General features: G+C 39.0%; 1 protein-coding gene across 1 annotated transcript in view; it reads left to right on the top strand.

Moving 5' to 3' along the window:
- LOC120225622 (protocadherin-15-like) overlaps positions 1-15,262 on the top strand; it is a gene marked incomplete at its 3' end in the record, with an annotated part of 247,527 nt that overhangs the window by 198,275 nt on the left and 33,990 nt on the right. The window contains exon 14 of the mRNA XM_039223805.1: positions 10,296-10,428. Coding sequence (XP_039079736.1) covers positions 10,296-10,428 — 133 coding nt within the window. The remainder of the gene's footprint in view (positions 1-10,295; positions 10,429-15,262) is intronic.

Raw genomic sequence — 15,262 nt, 5'->3', positions numbered from 1 at the left:
TTAATATAATTCCTAAATAAATCTATTTTTCATTCTTGGTATGAATCCCACTAGATGGTGATGTTTTCATCTTGAATTAAACTGCTAGATTGTGCTTTTTATTTTATTTAGTGAAAGGAGTCTGTGCTTCTTTTTTTGAGAAACTTTTATGAAGACTTTATGTAGTTGTTCTGATACTTCATAAAAGAAGCAAACAAAAACCACAAAGAAACGCAAGGAAGAAATAACAAGTGTGATGGCAAGTGTGAATACGTGCTCACCATCTCTACAACCAGCAAGCAAATCTAAATTTGGTTCTGTGAAAAAAAGAAGTAAAAATAAAAACATAATTACATGGATAAACCACCAGCTCACTTAATCAAAAAAAGGGAGAAAGTACAATAATAAATTCTAAGGAAATAATACAGAAACAGGAAATGAAGAATCATTAGGGACAACTATGCTTCATATATGCAAAATTTGAAAACCTGGAAATGGGTCATATTTCCAGAAGATACAGTTTGTCATTATTGATCCCAAAGAGGCAGAAATCAGAGAGATCAACCTCATAGAGGAAACAGAGAAAGTTTTCAAAGAGCCACTACCTGAAGCTAGTCAGGGCCTGGAAGTTTGCCAAGCGGGCTGTACCACAACCAGTAAGTGGGAGTGGTCCCCTCTGACCACCCCCCAGAGCACAACCCCACACCCCTGTGTCACACTTCTCTCTTGCCTCTCACAGCGGAGCTGCGGTAGGAGGCTCCCTCTCCTCACAGGTATCTGTGCCCTGTTCCTCCTCTCCCTCATGCCCTCCCCCTGAGTCTCATAGGATCTACTCCTCCTCTTTGCTCAGGTCACCTGTAGATGACAGACCCCTTGGCATCACCTCCTCTTCTCTCTAACCTCATCTCCAGCTGTCATCCCTCCATCAGGGACCCTCTGTGGGAATTTCATTCACAGCTGTCTAACATTCACTTCAAGAGCCCCTGGATCAAAAATTCTCAGTGTCTTATAGCCGGGCTTGCAGGTGTTCTGGTCAAACACCCCTGGAGCCAGCCTTGCTGCCTCCTTTCTGAGCTGAGCTCTCCCCTAGAAACAGATTCAGAAACCAACAATTCCCTGTTTTCCTTAGTGACATCCAGAACCACACCAGCTCTTGGGTCCCAGTCTGGCCCCAGGGATCCACACCTCTTGTAGTTAAACTTCTGCAAATGCACCTTCAGTTCCTTCTCTATGCAGGGGACGGAATGATCCTAGTAACATGGGAAACATACTTCGGGGCTCTCCTGGGTTTCCCATCTGACTCAAAGTCAAAGTCAAAATTATTGCAACAGCCGATGGAGACCAGCACCATTTACCAGCAGCCACAGGACACTACCTAAGGTCCACCTCTTCAGGGTAACATTATGTCCTGCCCCCTCCAGCCCTCACACCATCTCCTCTCATCCCTGAGCCCAGAAGCTACCTTCAGACCTTTGACCCTGACTTTCCTCTCTCAGCGTGAATGACTCCTCCTCCCATTTGTCCATGGGTTCATTTCCTCTGGCCCCTAGCTCTTCTTTGCAAAGTCTTTTCCAGCAAACTATTTACAACTATATTACAACAGCCTCTCCATACGTCCACACCCTTTATATCTCCTGCACTTACCACCATGGGGCATGGTATTTTGTGCCCGCAATGACGATATGAAGTCTGTTGTCTGCCTCACCTCTTCCCCACTGGAAAAGGGCAAAAATCGCTGTGGTTTGGTGGTTTCTTGTGTTTGCAGAAGCCAAAACAATTCCTGGAATGCCCTAGGTTCTTTAAAAAAAAGTCTATTTCTGTTGTTTTCCTAAGTTCTTAAACAGTTTTTTCTGTTTATTTTTTAAATGGAATGAGAAAATGAGATCGTGTAATACAAAACTCCAGTAACTTTAAAGAGCCCCTGAAATGGGGAGATTTGAAATTATTCTGCCTTCTTTCATAGTATACACCAAATTCTGTCTAATTTTGTTGCTAATAGGTTAAAAATTTAAAAATAAAAATATTTTAAATTATGATTTTCTGTTCATTCCAACCAACTATTTATCACACAAGTGTCATCTGCCATGTCTTAGAAACAAAAAGATAAACATAATACTGTCCTTTGCAGAAAAAAATTGCAGTAAAGGGTGAAAAGTAGGACTTTAAATAATTAAATTCAGTTCAGCCTGGTAAATCTGTGATGGAGCCAATTTCTCAGGTTTCTAGGGCAGTGCAGAGGGCACTCGTTATAATGAGGGACTACTTAGAAGTTCTCCCAAGCAGAGGAGTTTCAGAGATTAAGTAAAGGTTGACCAGGTGAAAAAAGTATGTCACATTATTTGCACAGCCTGAGAGGTGTGAAATAGCTTGGTCATTACGGGTAATTACCAGTCTAGTTGGTGTTACCAGTGCATAAACTGTGGTTCCAGAAGGGACAGGAGAGTTAAGGGTCATTTCATGGAAAATTTAATTTGTTGTTTTCTTTTAAGAAACTTGGACTTTTTATCCATCTGTGGAAGGTATTCGTGGAAGGACTTCCAATTAGAAGTTGAGTGACAGGAGTTGGGTTTCTGGAAAACCCCTGTGGTGTCCCCGTGGGAGATGGATTTGAGTGGAACAGAGAAATGATGAACATCTCCACCACTGGCCCAATCCAGGGGCACCACTGTTGCTAATGGCTTCAACCAGGCATGTTTGGGAAAATGAAGAGATGGAATCATCATAAAAAGAAAAAACATTTTTTCCTATGTTTTTGTCTAAGGTGACAAGGTAGTGGTGTCAAGTCAGCATGCTTGGTTTGGATAAAGGAGATGAGCTCAATTTAGGACACATTTATTTGGATTTGGCCAGAGTTCATATAAACCAAAACCAAAGAGATGTATATATCTGAATGTGAGACAGTAGTTAAGGGCTGTTCCTTGAGAAGAAACACATAGAATACTTTTGGTATATTGAATAGTTACAGATTCTGAAGTGAGAGTCCAAGTTTGAGTGAATTTAAAGAACAGCTTGATTCATACTGGCTTATTCTAAAGAAGGCTTAAGGGTGATTGATGCTATTTAATTAGCATACAATAGGTATCATGCACGCTACTGTCTATACATAATATCTAGTCTTAACAGCAACACTGTGACTTTAGCAGTACTGAATTTATTTTTGCACACCAGAAACCTGAGGCTGAAAAAGGATAATTGGCTTGGTTAAATGGTCCCCTTGGCTACACTCCCACCCACCCCATAACAAATTGTAGAACCTTCACCTGAACTAGGATTACTGGATTCTAAGACTTTCTCCTCCACTCTGTTCCATATCCATGACTTTTGTGGTGACAGTTCTGGAGGAAAAAATAATACTAAAATTACTTATTATCAATGCTAATTTTAAGAATAAAGGCACCTTTTGTTTTTACCATTTAAGCTTTTCTTAAAACCCCATAATAATCATCAATTCATTTTATAATTTTATTTTCCTTGAGGATAGCCCTGTACTGTATAGATCTAGTCAAAGGTATATATGCTTGTACATTATGAGTGATGAGTTTATAATCACTTTGTGATTTAATGAGTGAGATTTTATAACCCACTTCTTACTCCTGTCCTGTTTGCAAGTCCTATCACTGGTTTGGCCTCTAAGTAATCAGTGTAGTAAGAGGATATCCCTTGAGTAAAATCACATTCCACTTCCGGTACCAAAATGCCTTCTTTATAATCTTTATTAACAGATCTCAGGGACACTAAGCGTGTCACTGACCTGGCCTCAGTGTTTTCCTTAGAGATAATGATTTGGGCATGGAAAGATCACCTTATAATGTTGGATCAAAGATCAAGTGGGACCTACAGAGAATAAAAGCTGTATACAGCCTTCCCACCTGCTGGGATAATGTCATGTTCCCCTTAGGATGCTCACATTTGCTGTTTTCTGGGGGGAAATTAATCTTTCAAATTGACTTGAGGGATAAATTGAAGAGTTGTGAGGTTTTGCTTTCTGTGTTTCCTTTGAAAGGAAGATGCCATTTGAAAATTGCCAGCATTAATGTATAGGCTGTGATGTATTTTTCAAATAGACCCACCAGCAGCAGTGGTATTAGACCTATTTAAATAATAACACCAAAAAATGGCAATTTTCCATTTACTTCTTTTCTCAGATTGGCGATCTTAATTTGTAAATTTAAATAACAGAATAAAGCCCCTTGAATTAACTATTCATGTATTTGTTATTCTAATCAGTAAACTTGCTAAAGATTTCTAGTAAAACAAAGAGTAGCCTAATTTTTGTTCTCTTTTCTTGTACTCTTTCAGAAGCATCAAAGGACAGATGAAAACCAACAGATTTAAAAAGTAACCATAGTCTGAGATAATATTTACTCTATTGGTGTATGTAGGTCTTATAGTTATTGAATTAAACTAAATTAATACTTATTTAATCCTAACATGATTTAAGTATTACTAGTAGGTATTTATAAAGACAGAGAATAAAGGGCAATCCTATCCCCAAATACCTTATTAATACAATTATGATAAAGTGATCGGTTCATGAAATTGATTCCCAATTTTTCTTTTTATGGAATCCAAGGCTATACCTAAATAATACAAGGTTAATAATATCAGTTTTTCCATCGCTAATTTTATTTTTTAAAATAACTTAATGTGATACATTTAAAATAGTTTAAAAAGGACGGGAATATTCATGTTGACACCAATTTACTGAGTTCTCACAATTTTTAGCCTCTTGGGGAAGCAAGACAGGTAAGATGAGGTGTCTCCCCTCAGAGCAGGTATATGGAAGCAAGGTAAAGAACGGGATGTGTGGGAACTTGGCACACGTGAGCCTGTCACTGACGGGCTTACCATCTACCAACCAATCCCCATTGTTGTCAAGATGAAGTTTAAATCAATTAAGCATAGCACAGGAGTCCTTGCATGATCTCGGCCTTCTCTATCTCTCAGGCCTTAACGCCTACCATTTCCCTACTTAATGCTTCTTTTTAGTAGTACAAAACTTACCCTTCTCTATTTTATCACCCTGTGAATATGCATATGCATTTTCCCCTGTCTGGAATGTTCTGTGGTCATTAAGCCTATGTACACCTTGCATCTTCAAACTCTGTCCCTGTAACTTCCCCTGAGAAGTTTCTCTGACGTCCTCTGTTGGCTTTAAATCTGAAACCTTTGCTCCTGTAGATTCCTATGTGTACTTTCCAAACTAGTAAATCACTGTGCACATTGAACTATAAATACAGCTTCTCCAGCACAATGTTGATGGAAGACAAAGGAAAAAGGAAGGCAATTTCTGTTTTAAGTCTACTAGGGAAAGCAACATACATACCTTTTCCTTAGAAGCAAGGTGGAAATGTAGAACACTCTGTAGCATATGTTCACACATTCAGTAGAAAATCACAATACAGATTGTAGAGTCCACACTCCAGCAACATCATCTCATTATGACTGAGTATGCTTGCTTATTAAAACAAACTGACTTTTTATATTTTTAAATATTTCCAGAGGGTTAAAGCCCCTTAAGTCTGTCTTCCCAACCTCTTCTTTATTCATATTCTATTTTGGTCTTACCAAAAAAATTCTAATAAGTTTCATCCATGGTATAATTAAAATTAATTGTGATATCATAACCTAAGCCCAAGATTTGAAACAATCTATGATTTCTTTTAAGATAACATCCTTCATTACGAATGTCTTTTACTGAGAATATCTTATACTCACACACAGAAACACACACATCAGATAAGTAAACTATCTCCAATTTACTTCCCAAATTTGTTCTTGTAGGATGTGGGGAGAAAGGGCAAGAAGATTTGGAGTTTAGAAGCCTTGCCTTTTAGTTTATCTGTGGTTCCTAATTAACTTTTTAACCTTGATTCAGTCACCTAATCTTTCTATTTTCTAATTCTCTTTTGTAAAATGAGAAGAGTTAAATTAGATGGTTACTAGGGTCTTTTAAAACCATAAGATTACCTGCGAAAATACATCAGCTTGTGTGTTCTACATTGACCTTCATTACCAAATGAGAAAGAGAAAGTTTTTCTGATGTTCACTTTTTTAGGAACAGAGATTCATCTACATTATACTGGTTGTATCACAAAATAAAATTTGTATTATATAACTGCTTGATTTTATGCATTTAAGACTAGCTATAAAATGTTAATACAAAGCGTTTACATTAAAACGTAATTATTTATCTAGTGACTGTCCTGTTTTATTATATGCTTAACTGATGCTGTTGAATAACTACTACTTATTAAAACATTAATGGTATCATTTTATCGGGACCACTGTTCGTGTTTCGTTTCATGAAAGCTAACTCAGACACAGTGCTGACATCAGGGATAAATAGGACAAGGCACTGTAAAAGGCAGTAACCCGCAGGAAGGCTGCTTATTTAAATGGTTGTAGGAAGTGCCAGGAAGTTTAAGATGAAAAACGCTAGACTTTGAAATATGATCTTTCTCAAATAATTCCAAGAACCAAGTGCAGGGGTGGCGGGTAGAAACATATATAATTAGCACTTTTAGCGTTTGAGTTATTGGGAAAAGGATCAAAAGAAGCTAAAGAGTAAGGGAGGAGGAAGGTGATGAAGCTCCTGTTGGATCAAGCTGTGTTCCACTGTTCCTTGGCCTTGGGGCATGGGCCTTTTTGTTTGTTTGTTTTGCATTATATTGGTGGATATACCAGCCTCCAGGTGTAAAGGTCCTTAGTGTGGTGTTGTGGGCACAGTTTAGCCCTCTAATGGAAAGTCAAAGGGGGAAAAATAAGAGAACACACAAAGTATAATCAGTTTAGTGTAAACCTTACTGTCTTCAGTGGAAAGAGCCTCATATTCTGGTAAAGACTTCATAAAGTATTCCAGACCAGTAAGCTGAAGCTGCAAAAAATAACAAAAGCAAGAAAGGCCTCGGGTGCCTGGGTGGCTCAGTCGGTTAAGCATCCGACTTCAGCTCAGGTCATGATCTCACGGTTTGTGGGTTCGAGCCCTGTGTCGGGCTCTGTGCTGACAGCTAGCTCAGAGCCTGGAGCCTGTTTCAGAGTCTGTGTCTCCCTCTCTGACTCTCCCCTGTTCATGCTGTCTCTCTCTCTCTCTCTCTCTCTCTCTTTTTCTCTCTTTCTCTCTCTCAGAAATAAATAAAACATTAAAAAAAATTTTTTTCTAAGGCAGGAAAGGCCTAACTTCTTGAAAGAAGACTTTGAATTTGGAGTACAAGTGTGTTCTAGATCAGAAAAAGTGTTAATCAGTGAGGGACTCTCTTACCTCCAGGGTTACTGAGGTGAGCCTTAGGTCAGTTTATAGAGAAGCCCCCAGGCTACTAACTTTAAAAGCAGGTGAGTCTACATTTTCTTCTTTGCCAAGAGCTTCTGGGAGAGTAGTCTTCAAGATCAAGTGTGTGTGAGGATATTGTATATCCATAGAAAATGTAGACTCTTCAAAATCAGAAGATTTTCATCTAACAGCACCACACCTTGACACCATCACAACCCACTTTGGGGAGGTGTCCCCGGTATCATACCTGTAGGTATTTAGCCTAAAAGAGTGAAAAAGATACTATTAAAATGTCTGAAATATTAGGGGCGCCTGGGTGGCTCAGTTGGTTAAGCGGCCAACTCTTGATTTTGATTCAAGTTATGATCTCCCAGTTCATGAGATTGAGCCCTCACCAGGCTCTGCACTAACATCATGGAGCCTGCTTGGCATTCTCTCTCTCCCTCAAAATAAATAAACCTAAAAAAATAACAAACTGAGGACTGATGGGTGTGGGGAAGAGGGGAAGGGAGTGATGAGCATGGAGGAGGGCACTTGTGGGGATGAGCACTGGGTGTTATATGGAAACCAACTTGACAATAAACTATTAAAAAATAAATAAATAAATAAATAAAATAAAATCTGACATTTTCAAAAGGAATTCAATAAGGCATATGCAAATTTATTTACTCCATTCCATAGACTAAGACTCCTTATTTTGAGCAGCTTTTAGTAATAATGGATAAATATGTTTGCTTATGTGTATACATAAACATGTATGTACACAGCATCCATACATGTGCACATAGTGTATAATCTTATTTAACCCTTGGGCTAAACTTAGATGTTAGCATTATTCTCATTTTTTAGATGAAAGTGGTAAAACAGATGTAATTTACCTAGCATCACACAGCAGTAGCTTCCAAATTCTAACTCAGGAGTGTGCAGTTACAAATCCCATGCTCAATGTCACTCAGCCAGTGTTACTGCCATTATGGTACAGGCAAGACGTTATAGGACTTCTTACACATAGACATGTGCTGGTCAGAAAAAGGAACAGATTTTTTTAAAGTATATTTATTTATTTTGAGAGAGAGACTGGGTGAGATGGGGGCAGAGAGAGAGAGGGAGAGAAGGAGAATCCCAAGTAGGTTTTGCACTTAGTGCAGAGATCAAGACCTGAGCTGAATCAACTGTCAGTCCCTCAACCCATTTTGAGGCCCCCAAGGAACAGATTTATAAAGTGTTTGAGTGACTTGATGAATAACAGACACTGAAAGAAGCCAGGATCACGAGGGGAGCATCAGGGAGAACCCGTATCTCAGGGCCGCTGTTAGAGCCAGTTCACCACCTGGAGGGTGACGAGTCTGCTTCAAAATGGCAGTTCCTTTCTTCCCATAGTATGAGAAGTGGAGCTCTGCACTGCACATTAAACTTGGTAACTTCTGGATATTTTTCTTTCCACCATGTTTTCTTTTGCATTTAGCTGTGAGATTAATACCTATAAGTTTATAAGTAACATTTCATTAACCATTTCGACCTACTGTAAACATCTTACTCTTCAAGTCCAATTTCAAATATATATATATATATATATATATTTTCAAATATATATATATATATATATATATATATTTGGAAAGAAAAGCAATTAGAATTTGATTGATTTTATTGACAAATTTTAACAGTACGGTAATAAACCCAGAGGCAAGAATGATTATAAGTTTTAAAAGTACTAATTCTAAAAGAGATTTTAATTTAAAGTGAAATTATTTTGGAACAACATTTCGATAAATGTTAAGTGTGATATTTTTTTTAAATTCACTGCAGCTTTGTAGAGGTGCTCAGTATCCTATAAGTATCTCGTCTGTTGAGAGCATGTTCATAAACAAGTTGGACACTGGCATAGTATAAGATGATTAGCTGAAACACATTTTCAGTGCCTATGGTCTAGAGTTCTCTGCAAAGCTTTTCAAAAAGTAGACTATTTTGCTATAATAATCTTAGAAAAATGTTTTGGTGACGGTGTGTTCTCATTGAATGAATTAGTATAATGAACTTTGGACTACTTTAAGAAAATTCTTTTGCCTGTATAGAAATGACAACAAATGTGTTTTTAGTAAAAAGTGGTGATTTTTTTCAAAATAAGTGTAAAGCATACAGTGTAGGCAGTGATTGTGTGCTTGTCCAGGCAGAAGGCTAACTTCGTAGTCAAGCATCAGTGGCCACAGTCTCTTCCAGATGGAACACTAGCTCTCATTAACATAACTCTAGCCAATGCTGCTTCCATATACACTTGGAATATCTTGCTTCTTTAGCTTTTGTTGCAGGAAGAAATTTCAGAGTTTAGAGATGTCAAAAAAATTGATTATGGCAGCACTAATATTTTTGTCTTTATAGTAATAGAATATTCTCTTGTCCTTCAGAAAAAATTCCTGTCAGTGTTAGACTCCAATTAAATCTAATTTCTAGCCATTCATAATATAGTCTTCAAAGACTTGAAACCACCTTTGGTTTTGTCTGCAGCTGTTTTACAGAACGATTACTTTATGAGCCTGACTCTTGACATGCATTTCCATGAAGCCATTGATGTCAGCAAGAAAACTAATAAAACACAGCCCATATTTTGCTTTGTGTATTGTTTTAATCAATACTCCCTCTGCTGGTTTAATAGGAAGAAAGCCCCAAGGACAGTTCATATTACCAGATATTTATAGAATGCTTTTTGCTTTTAGAAAGACATTAAAAAGTGAAGTCAGGAGTCGAGACTCCTATGAATCTATTAGCTTTATTTGTACAGCTATTCCTTTTTAATTCACACTATTAATCTAAGTAGGAAAAATCGTTACCCTGGGGCATTTCTTTTCTCCAAGATAATTTCATAGAAACATGATGTTTTGATGGTACCTTTTATTTTTCCATCCTTAAATTCTGAATTATTTTATTGTTTTCTCTAAAAATTCAAAACATCCTCTCCTGTGAGCCCAACAACAGAACACCAAATGCAGTCTTTTATTCAAGGTGATGTATGTTTGTACCCATCTCGCTGTGTTCTCGTTCTCTGCAGGCACTCCATCTGCACCGTGTACATTGAAGTGCTCCCTCCAAATAATCAAAGCCCTCCCCGCTTCCCACAGTTGATGTACAGCCTCGAAATCAGTGAAGCCATGAGGATCGGTGCTGTTTTATTAAATCTACAGGTATGCTTCCTGATAGATACGTAAAGTTCTATGGGGACACTCTGGAAGGCTAATAGGCTCATATTTGGGCAACGGAGGGAAGTTTGCACATCTCTTGACACTCTAGTGAAGGAAACTTCCATCTGGGAAGGAAAGCAGGGGCCCTATGGATGGAGGGTTTCCTCAGCTGATCTATTCTATTGATTGCTACCACTGAAGGAGCTCGCAGGGATTAGCGGCAATCATTACAAGAATGAAGGTAGGGACTGAAAACATGCACTTGAATGTTTTGTACTTTGCGCCAAAAGAGTCTACAGTCAACTATGATTTTCTGTCTCGGAATCTTGTACCCCAGCAGGATTTATTTTTGCTGCAGTACCGTGTGGAGAAAATAGCTTTGGGTCTGCTAGCGGATGGTAGGCAGTCTAATTCTGAGGCAGACAACTTTGCTCTGTGGCCACAGGCAAATCTTGTGATTTCTGGGCCTCATTTGTTCATTTAGATGAAGGGAGGAGGTGTGGCTGATATTCCCATTTGCAGCCCTAGATGCACAGGCATAGGAGTTACTTGTAGGATCATTACTTGTGTTTCACAATTTACACATTCCTGACTGAAGCATGTTTGGCCAGGAAAGGCTGCCTCTTCAGCTGAACCTACAGCTGTAAGTTGGGCTACCTGTGGTGTCGCTAACAGCCCCTTGCTGTACAAATCATAGTGTGACACGTCACTTCACCAGGGGATGTGTAGAGCACAGGGGCTTACCTTCTCCTGGTATTACATGTGAATGGTGGATGTTGCTGACTAGAGAGTTCTGGAAGCTGGCCTTGTTGGTTAGGAGAGATGGTAACATGGTGCTGGAGGAAGAGCCCAGCATCTATCTGCACCAGCAAATGAGGTGGTGTCTCTGCTCTGGTACTTATTTTGTTGCTTTTCCCCAGGTAACTGGAGAGAGTTTGCTTTTGTTGTTCCTTTACCATTACAACATGTGGGGAACAAAATTATGTGAAGGTGGACATATTAGCAACAAGGAAATTTGGAGAATTTTAAGGAAATAAAGGAAATCAAGGAACCATATAGTATCTTTAGGAGGAAGAGAACACCCAGTTAAATGATGAAAATGAAAAAAAAAAATACATGAAAACTGAACATGAAGACAAGCTCATTTAATGGAATAATGAAAATATTTTCTAGATAATATATAGAAAATTCTTGGTATAAACAAGTAGGAAAAATAAATAAATCCTAGATCTGTAGATTCAGGCTAAGAAATGTTACATGTTTTTCATTTAGTCCTTCAGAATATGCCTTTGTATGATTTAATTTTCTATGAGGTAACATATTCTTCTGAGATGGCCTAGGTCTCATTTCAAAAAATCTCAGAAAGGTCCAGGAACTGTATTATAGGAGAATAACTCTACCCATGACATGAGTTAACAATGAAAAGGAGTTGGTCTTTTTTATATCTCAAATTTCTCTGCTGCAAAAGCTGGGAAAATGCTTGAAATGACATTTCTATTCTCCCTTTCTGCTTCTGGTGGGACCAAAAGGGAGGGTACCAGTTGTAGTCGTGGTCGCCGGGGGAAGGGATGAGGATGTTCTATTGGTGGCTTTTTTCATAAGCCACCAGCCATTCACTTTTGCTCATGAGCAACTGAGATTGAATTTAAAGTAGTGACCTAAAAGCTGAAAAGCGTACACCAAATTACTCTTCCAGAGACTTCTATTAACAGCGCACCAGAGATACCTCTGGCTCCATCCCCCTCTTTTTCACACACGGCACTGCCCACTGCTGCTGACTCACTGCTCAATTTAGAAAGACAGATTCACAGAGAAATATATTTTCAAAGGTAACAGCAGCCTGGCTGCCAAATAATCTGTTTAGGCTGAGATCAGAGTGGTTTCTTCTCAGAAAACAATCCTTGTTTCTCCCTGTCCCCTTCCTCTTTTAAGTATTTTCCTTTCATTCTGTCTAAAAGCTGCTGGGAAGGCTGTGATTTTCCTCAGGTTATTAAGGCTGTCTTGACTGGCTGCCATTTTGATGGCCTTCAGTGGAGGAGAATGCGACCCAGAACTCTGCTTTCCAAAATTCCTTTGCTGAGCAGGGTTAACATTAGCTGGCTTTTTTTTTTTTCCTACCAGAGTTGGTCAGATCTTTAACCAGAGCATGATTGTGTAGCACTTCAGCTGGCCAGTGAATCCTGTTAGAATTCCTAGACTGTGCATTGGGATCGTGGGATCACGGGAGCCCCCTGTGCACAGCCATCCCCACTCTGTTCCGTCACGTCCATTGCTAGCTGGAAATCAGCCATGGTGGATGCATTTATGCCACAGAAATTACGGGTGCCGCCAATCAGTACCTTTCACTGCATCCATGACCAGTTGTTAATCCTTCCCAGCACACCACTAGATATGGAACTTAAATCACTAGAACATGTTAACTTCATCAGCCTCCTGCATCTTTGTCCCTCTGAGATTTTAAAATCCCTTCATACCATCGCCATTACCCTTATACTCATATAATAATAATAATAATAAGTAACACGTATGTGTCACTTAATGAGGTCTGCTAAAGTTGCAGAGTTCACTTGCCAGTCTTTATGGATAGCTAGGTTACAATCCACACATATTCAGACCCAAAATGTCAACAATTTGCTACTGAGAAGGGTTATTTCACAGTCCCACCATGCATCCACCATGGATCCATTCCTGTTCCATTTCCATCATTTTCTCCCCACTTGGCAATGAAGGGGCAGCCTCTATCTGAAACAGTGGTATTCTTCTGACAGAGTGAAAAGACAGACCCAATAAACCACAGTTTGGATCTTAGTGCTTCTCCCAGAAGTGACACCTGACCATTTAGCCCAAGGTTCATCCATCAAACTCAGGCACAGTCTACTCCTGAACCTCTCACCCCTGGGATGCATAATCCCCCTTTGGGAGGCATGGATGAACCACCTGGCTACTCTGATATCAAGAGCTATGAGCACTGGTTTATCATTTGCCTTCCACGTTATTGCAGGCAACCACTTGGCTAAATGCATTATTTCTGCTTCCCATGGTTTCCCATCCTGATAGCCCCCAGGAACAGTTTTCCTATCAGTCTCCGGTCTCTTGGAACTGCACCACTTATTTTCTGGGTGCTTCCTAGGCACTCTCCGCATGTAAGTATCAGGCTAGCATCAGTCAGAATAACTAGGTTTCTGTTGCCAAAATCCACACTCAGTGCCATCAGAAGTCGACACAGACTCTGCTGTATTCAATCTTTGCTCCACAACCCAGCTGATGAAGCAACCTCTGTCTAGAGCAGTAGGTCTCTTGAGAGCAGTGCTTGCTGGGGAAACACAAGAGAACAAAATAAACCCCAGTTCTTTGGTGTTACCTACATGTGTTACATGTGGTACCTACCATATATTTTTTCAATCGGCCAAAGCAATTCATATGGCTGCTCCTGAGTTAAGAGGTCAAGAAAGCATAATCTTCATGTAGGCAGATGGCTCCTCAGGTTGCAGGGCAAATGCTGAGTTCAGGGGACCAGCAATGTCTTCTTTTCCTTAAGAAAGGGATGGCCAAGACTTTTAAAATATTTACTTTGAACATTAAAATGTATAAATAAATTAATTACTTAACTTTTATATAAAAAATTAGCATACATTTGTTTCCCCCATTTGATTCTTATAAAAACCCAAAGCAATTGGAGCTATTATCATTATCATTTTACAAATGGGTAAACTGAGGCACATACACAGACACTCAAAAGTGTAGAATTCTTTTTCCAAGCTCATTGTGCTTAAAAGTTATATACAGAAGCTATGCAGTCTGGTTAAACATGTATGTTTACCCATACCAGTGCTTTAAGTATCTGCAAACCCTCCGTTTTCTGCTCTTTATCCTGCTCATGCTGGGAGAGTTGACGTACTGCTTCCTCACGGAGGCCGCTTTCTAGTGTGGCTGATGACCACCGTTCAACATTCAAAAGTCCCCTCCACCTGTTAAGCACCCTTCCCCACCTCTCAGTGCAGAAAACTGCCTACTCCACTTTCAGACCAGGGGAATATATATATTCCTTTTACAAACAGCTTCTTGATAAACATTCTTTTTAGAAATAGCTGACTAGTTCATATATCACAGAGTCCATTTTTACAGATCGAAGGTTAAAAGTTAGTTGTCAGAGCACCAAATCCTGTATCACATCCATTGTTTCTAACCACAAATAAAGACATCAATTAAAAAAAAAATCATTTGGTTTGGTAGAATTTGATAAAGCAGTGTTTGCTGAGTTCTCATAATTCAGATGTTTGCCTCCACCGTAATAGTTCTCAGTTATTTATTTGATTTTATTTCTAATTTTCCACTTATGCATTGTGATCCATTGTTGAAAGTCAACTACTTTAACTGGCTGAAAAACAGATCTGTGTCTTCAGCTTAAGTATAATGCATCATTGCATTTGGTTGGTACCCTGGCCTAGTGCATAGGCAGATTTTGTCTTTATGATCTAGGAAATGAGGGGGTGGAAACTCAGAGACAGCAAGGTTTGGGAACCAAAGTCATTTGGGGGATTTGTTTTTGTTTTTTCTTCTGCCCTTTGGCTCCTAAATGAGGACCTTACCTACTATATCATGTTGTTTTAGTTTAGGCTGTAAAAAAACTATTAAATTTCACTTTTCCCTGTTTTTTGGGGGGTGGGTAGTTTTTATATTATATTAGTTTTGTGTTTTCCAAAGGTTAATTGTATGAGGTTTATGAGGGCAAACTATTTGAAAGGTGGAGGAGAAGTTAATGATCTATTGCAATGGCCTCAGGAAGAAGCAGTTAAGGGAAATGTTGACTCTTTTCTACTCTCACATAGAGGTTATC

The sequence above is a fragment of the Hyaena hyaena genome, unplaced genomic scaffold, assembly GCF_003009895.1.
Source record: "Hyaena hyaena isolate Hyena2069 unplaced genomic scaffold, ASM300989v1 scaffold_1453, whole genome shotgun sequence".
Taxonomy (NCBI): domain Eukaryota; kingdom Metazoa; phylum Chordata; class Mammalia; order Carnivora; family Hyaenidae; genus Hyaena; species Hyaena hyaena.
This window is presented reverse-complemented; position numbering and strand designations above follow the sequence as displayed.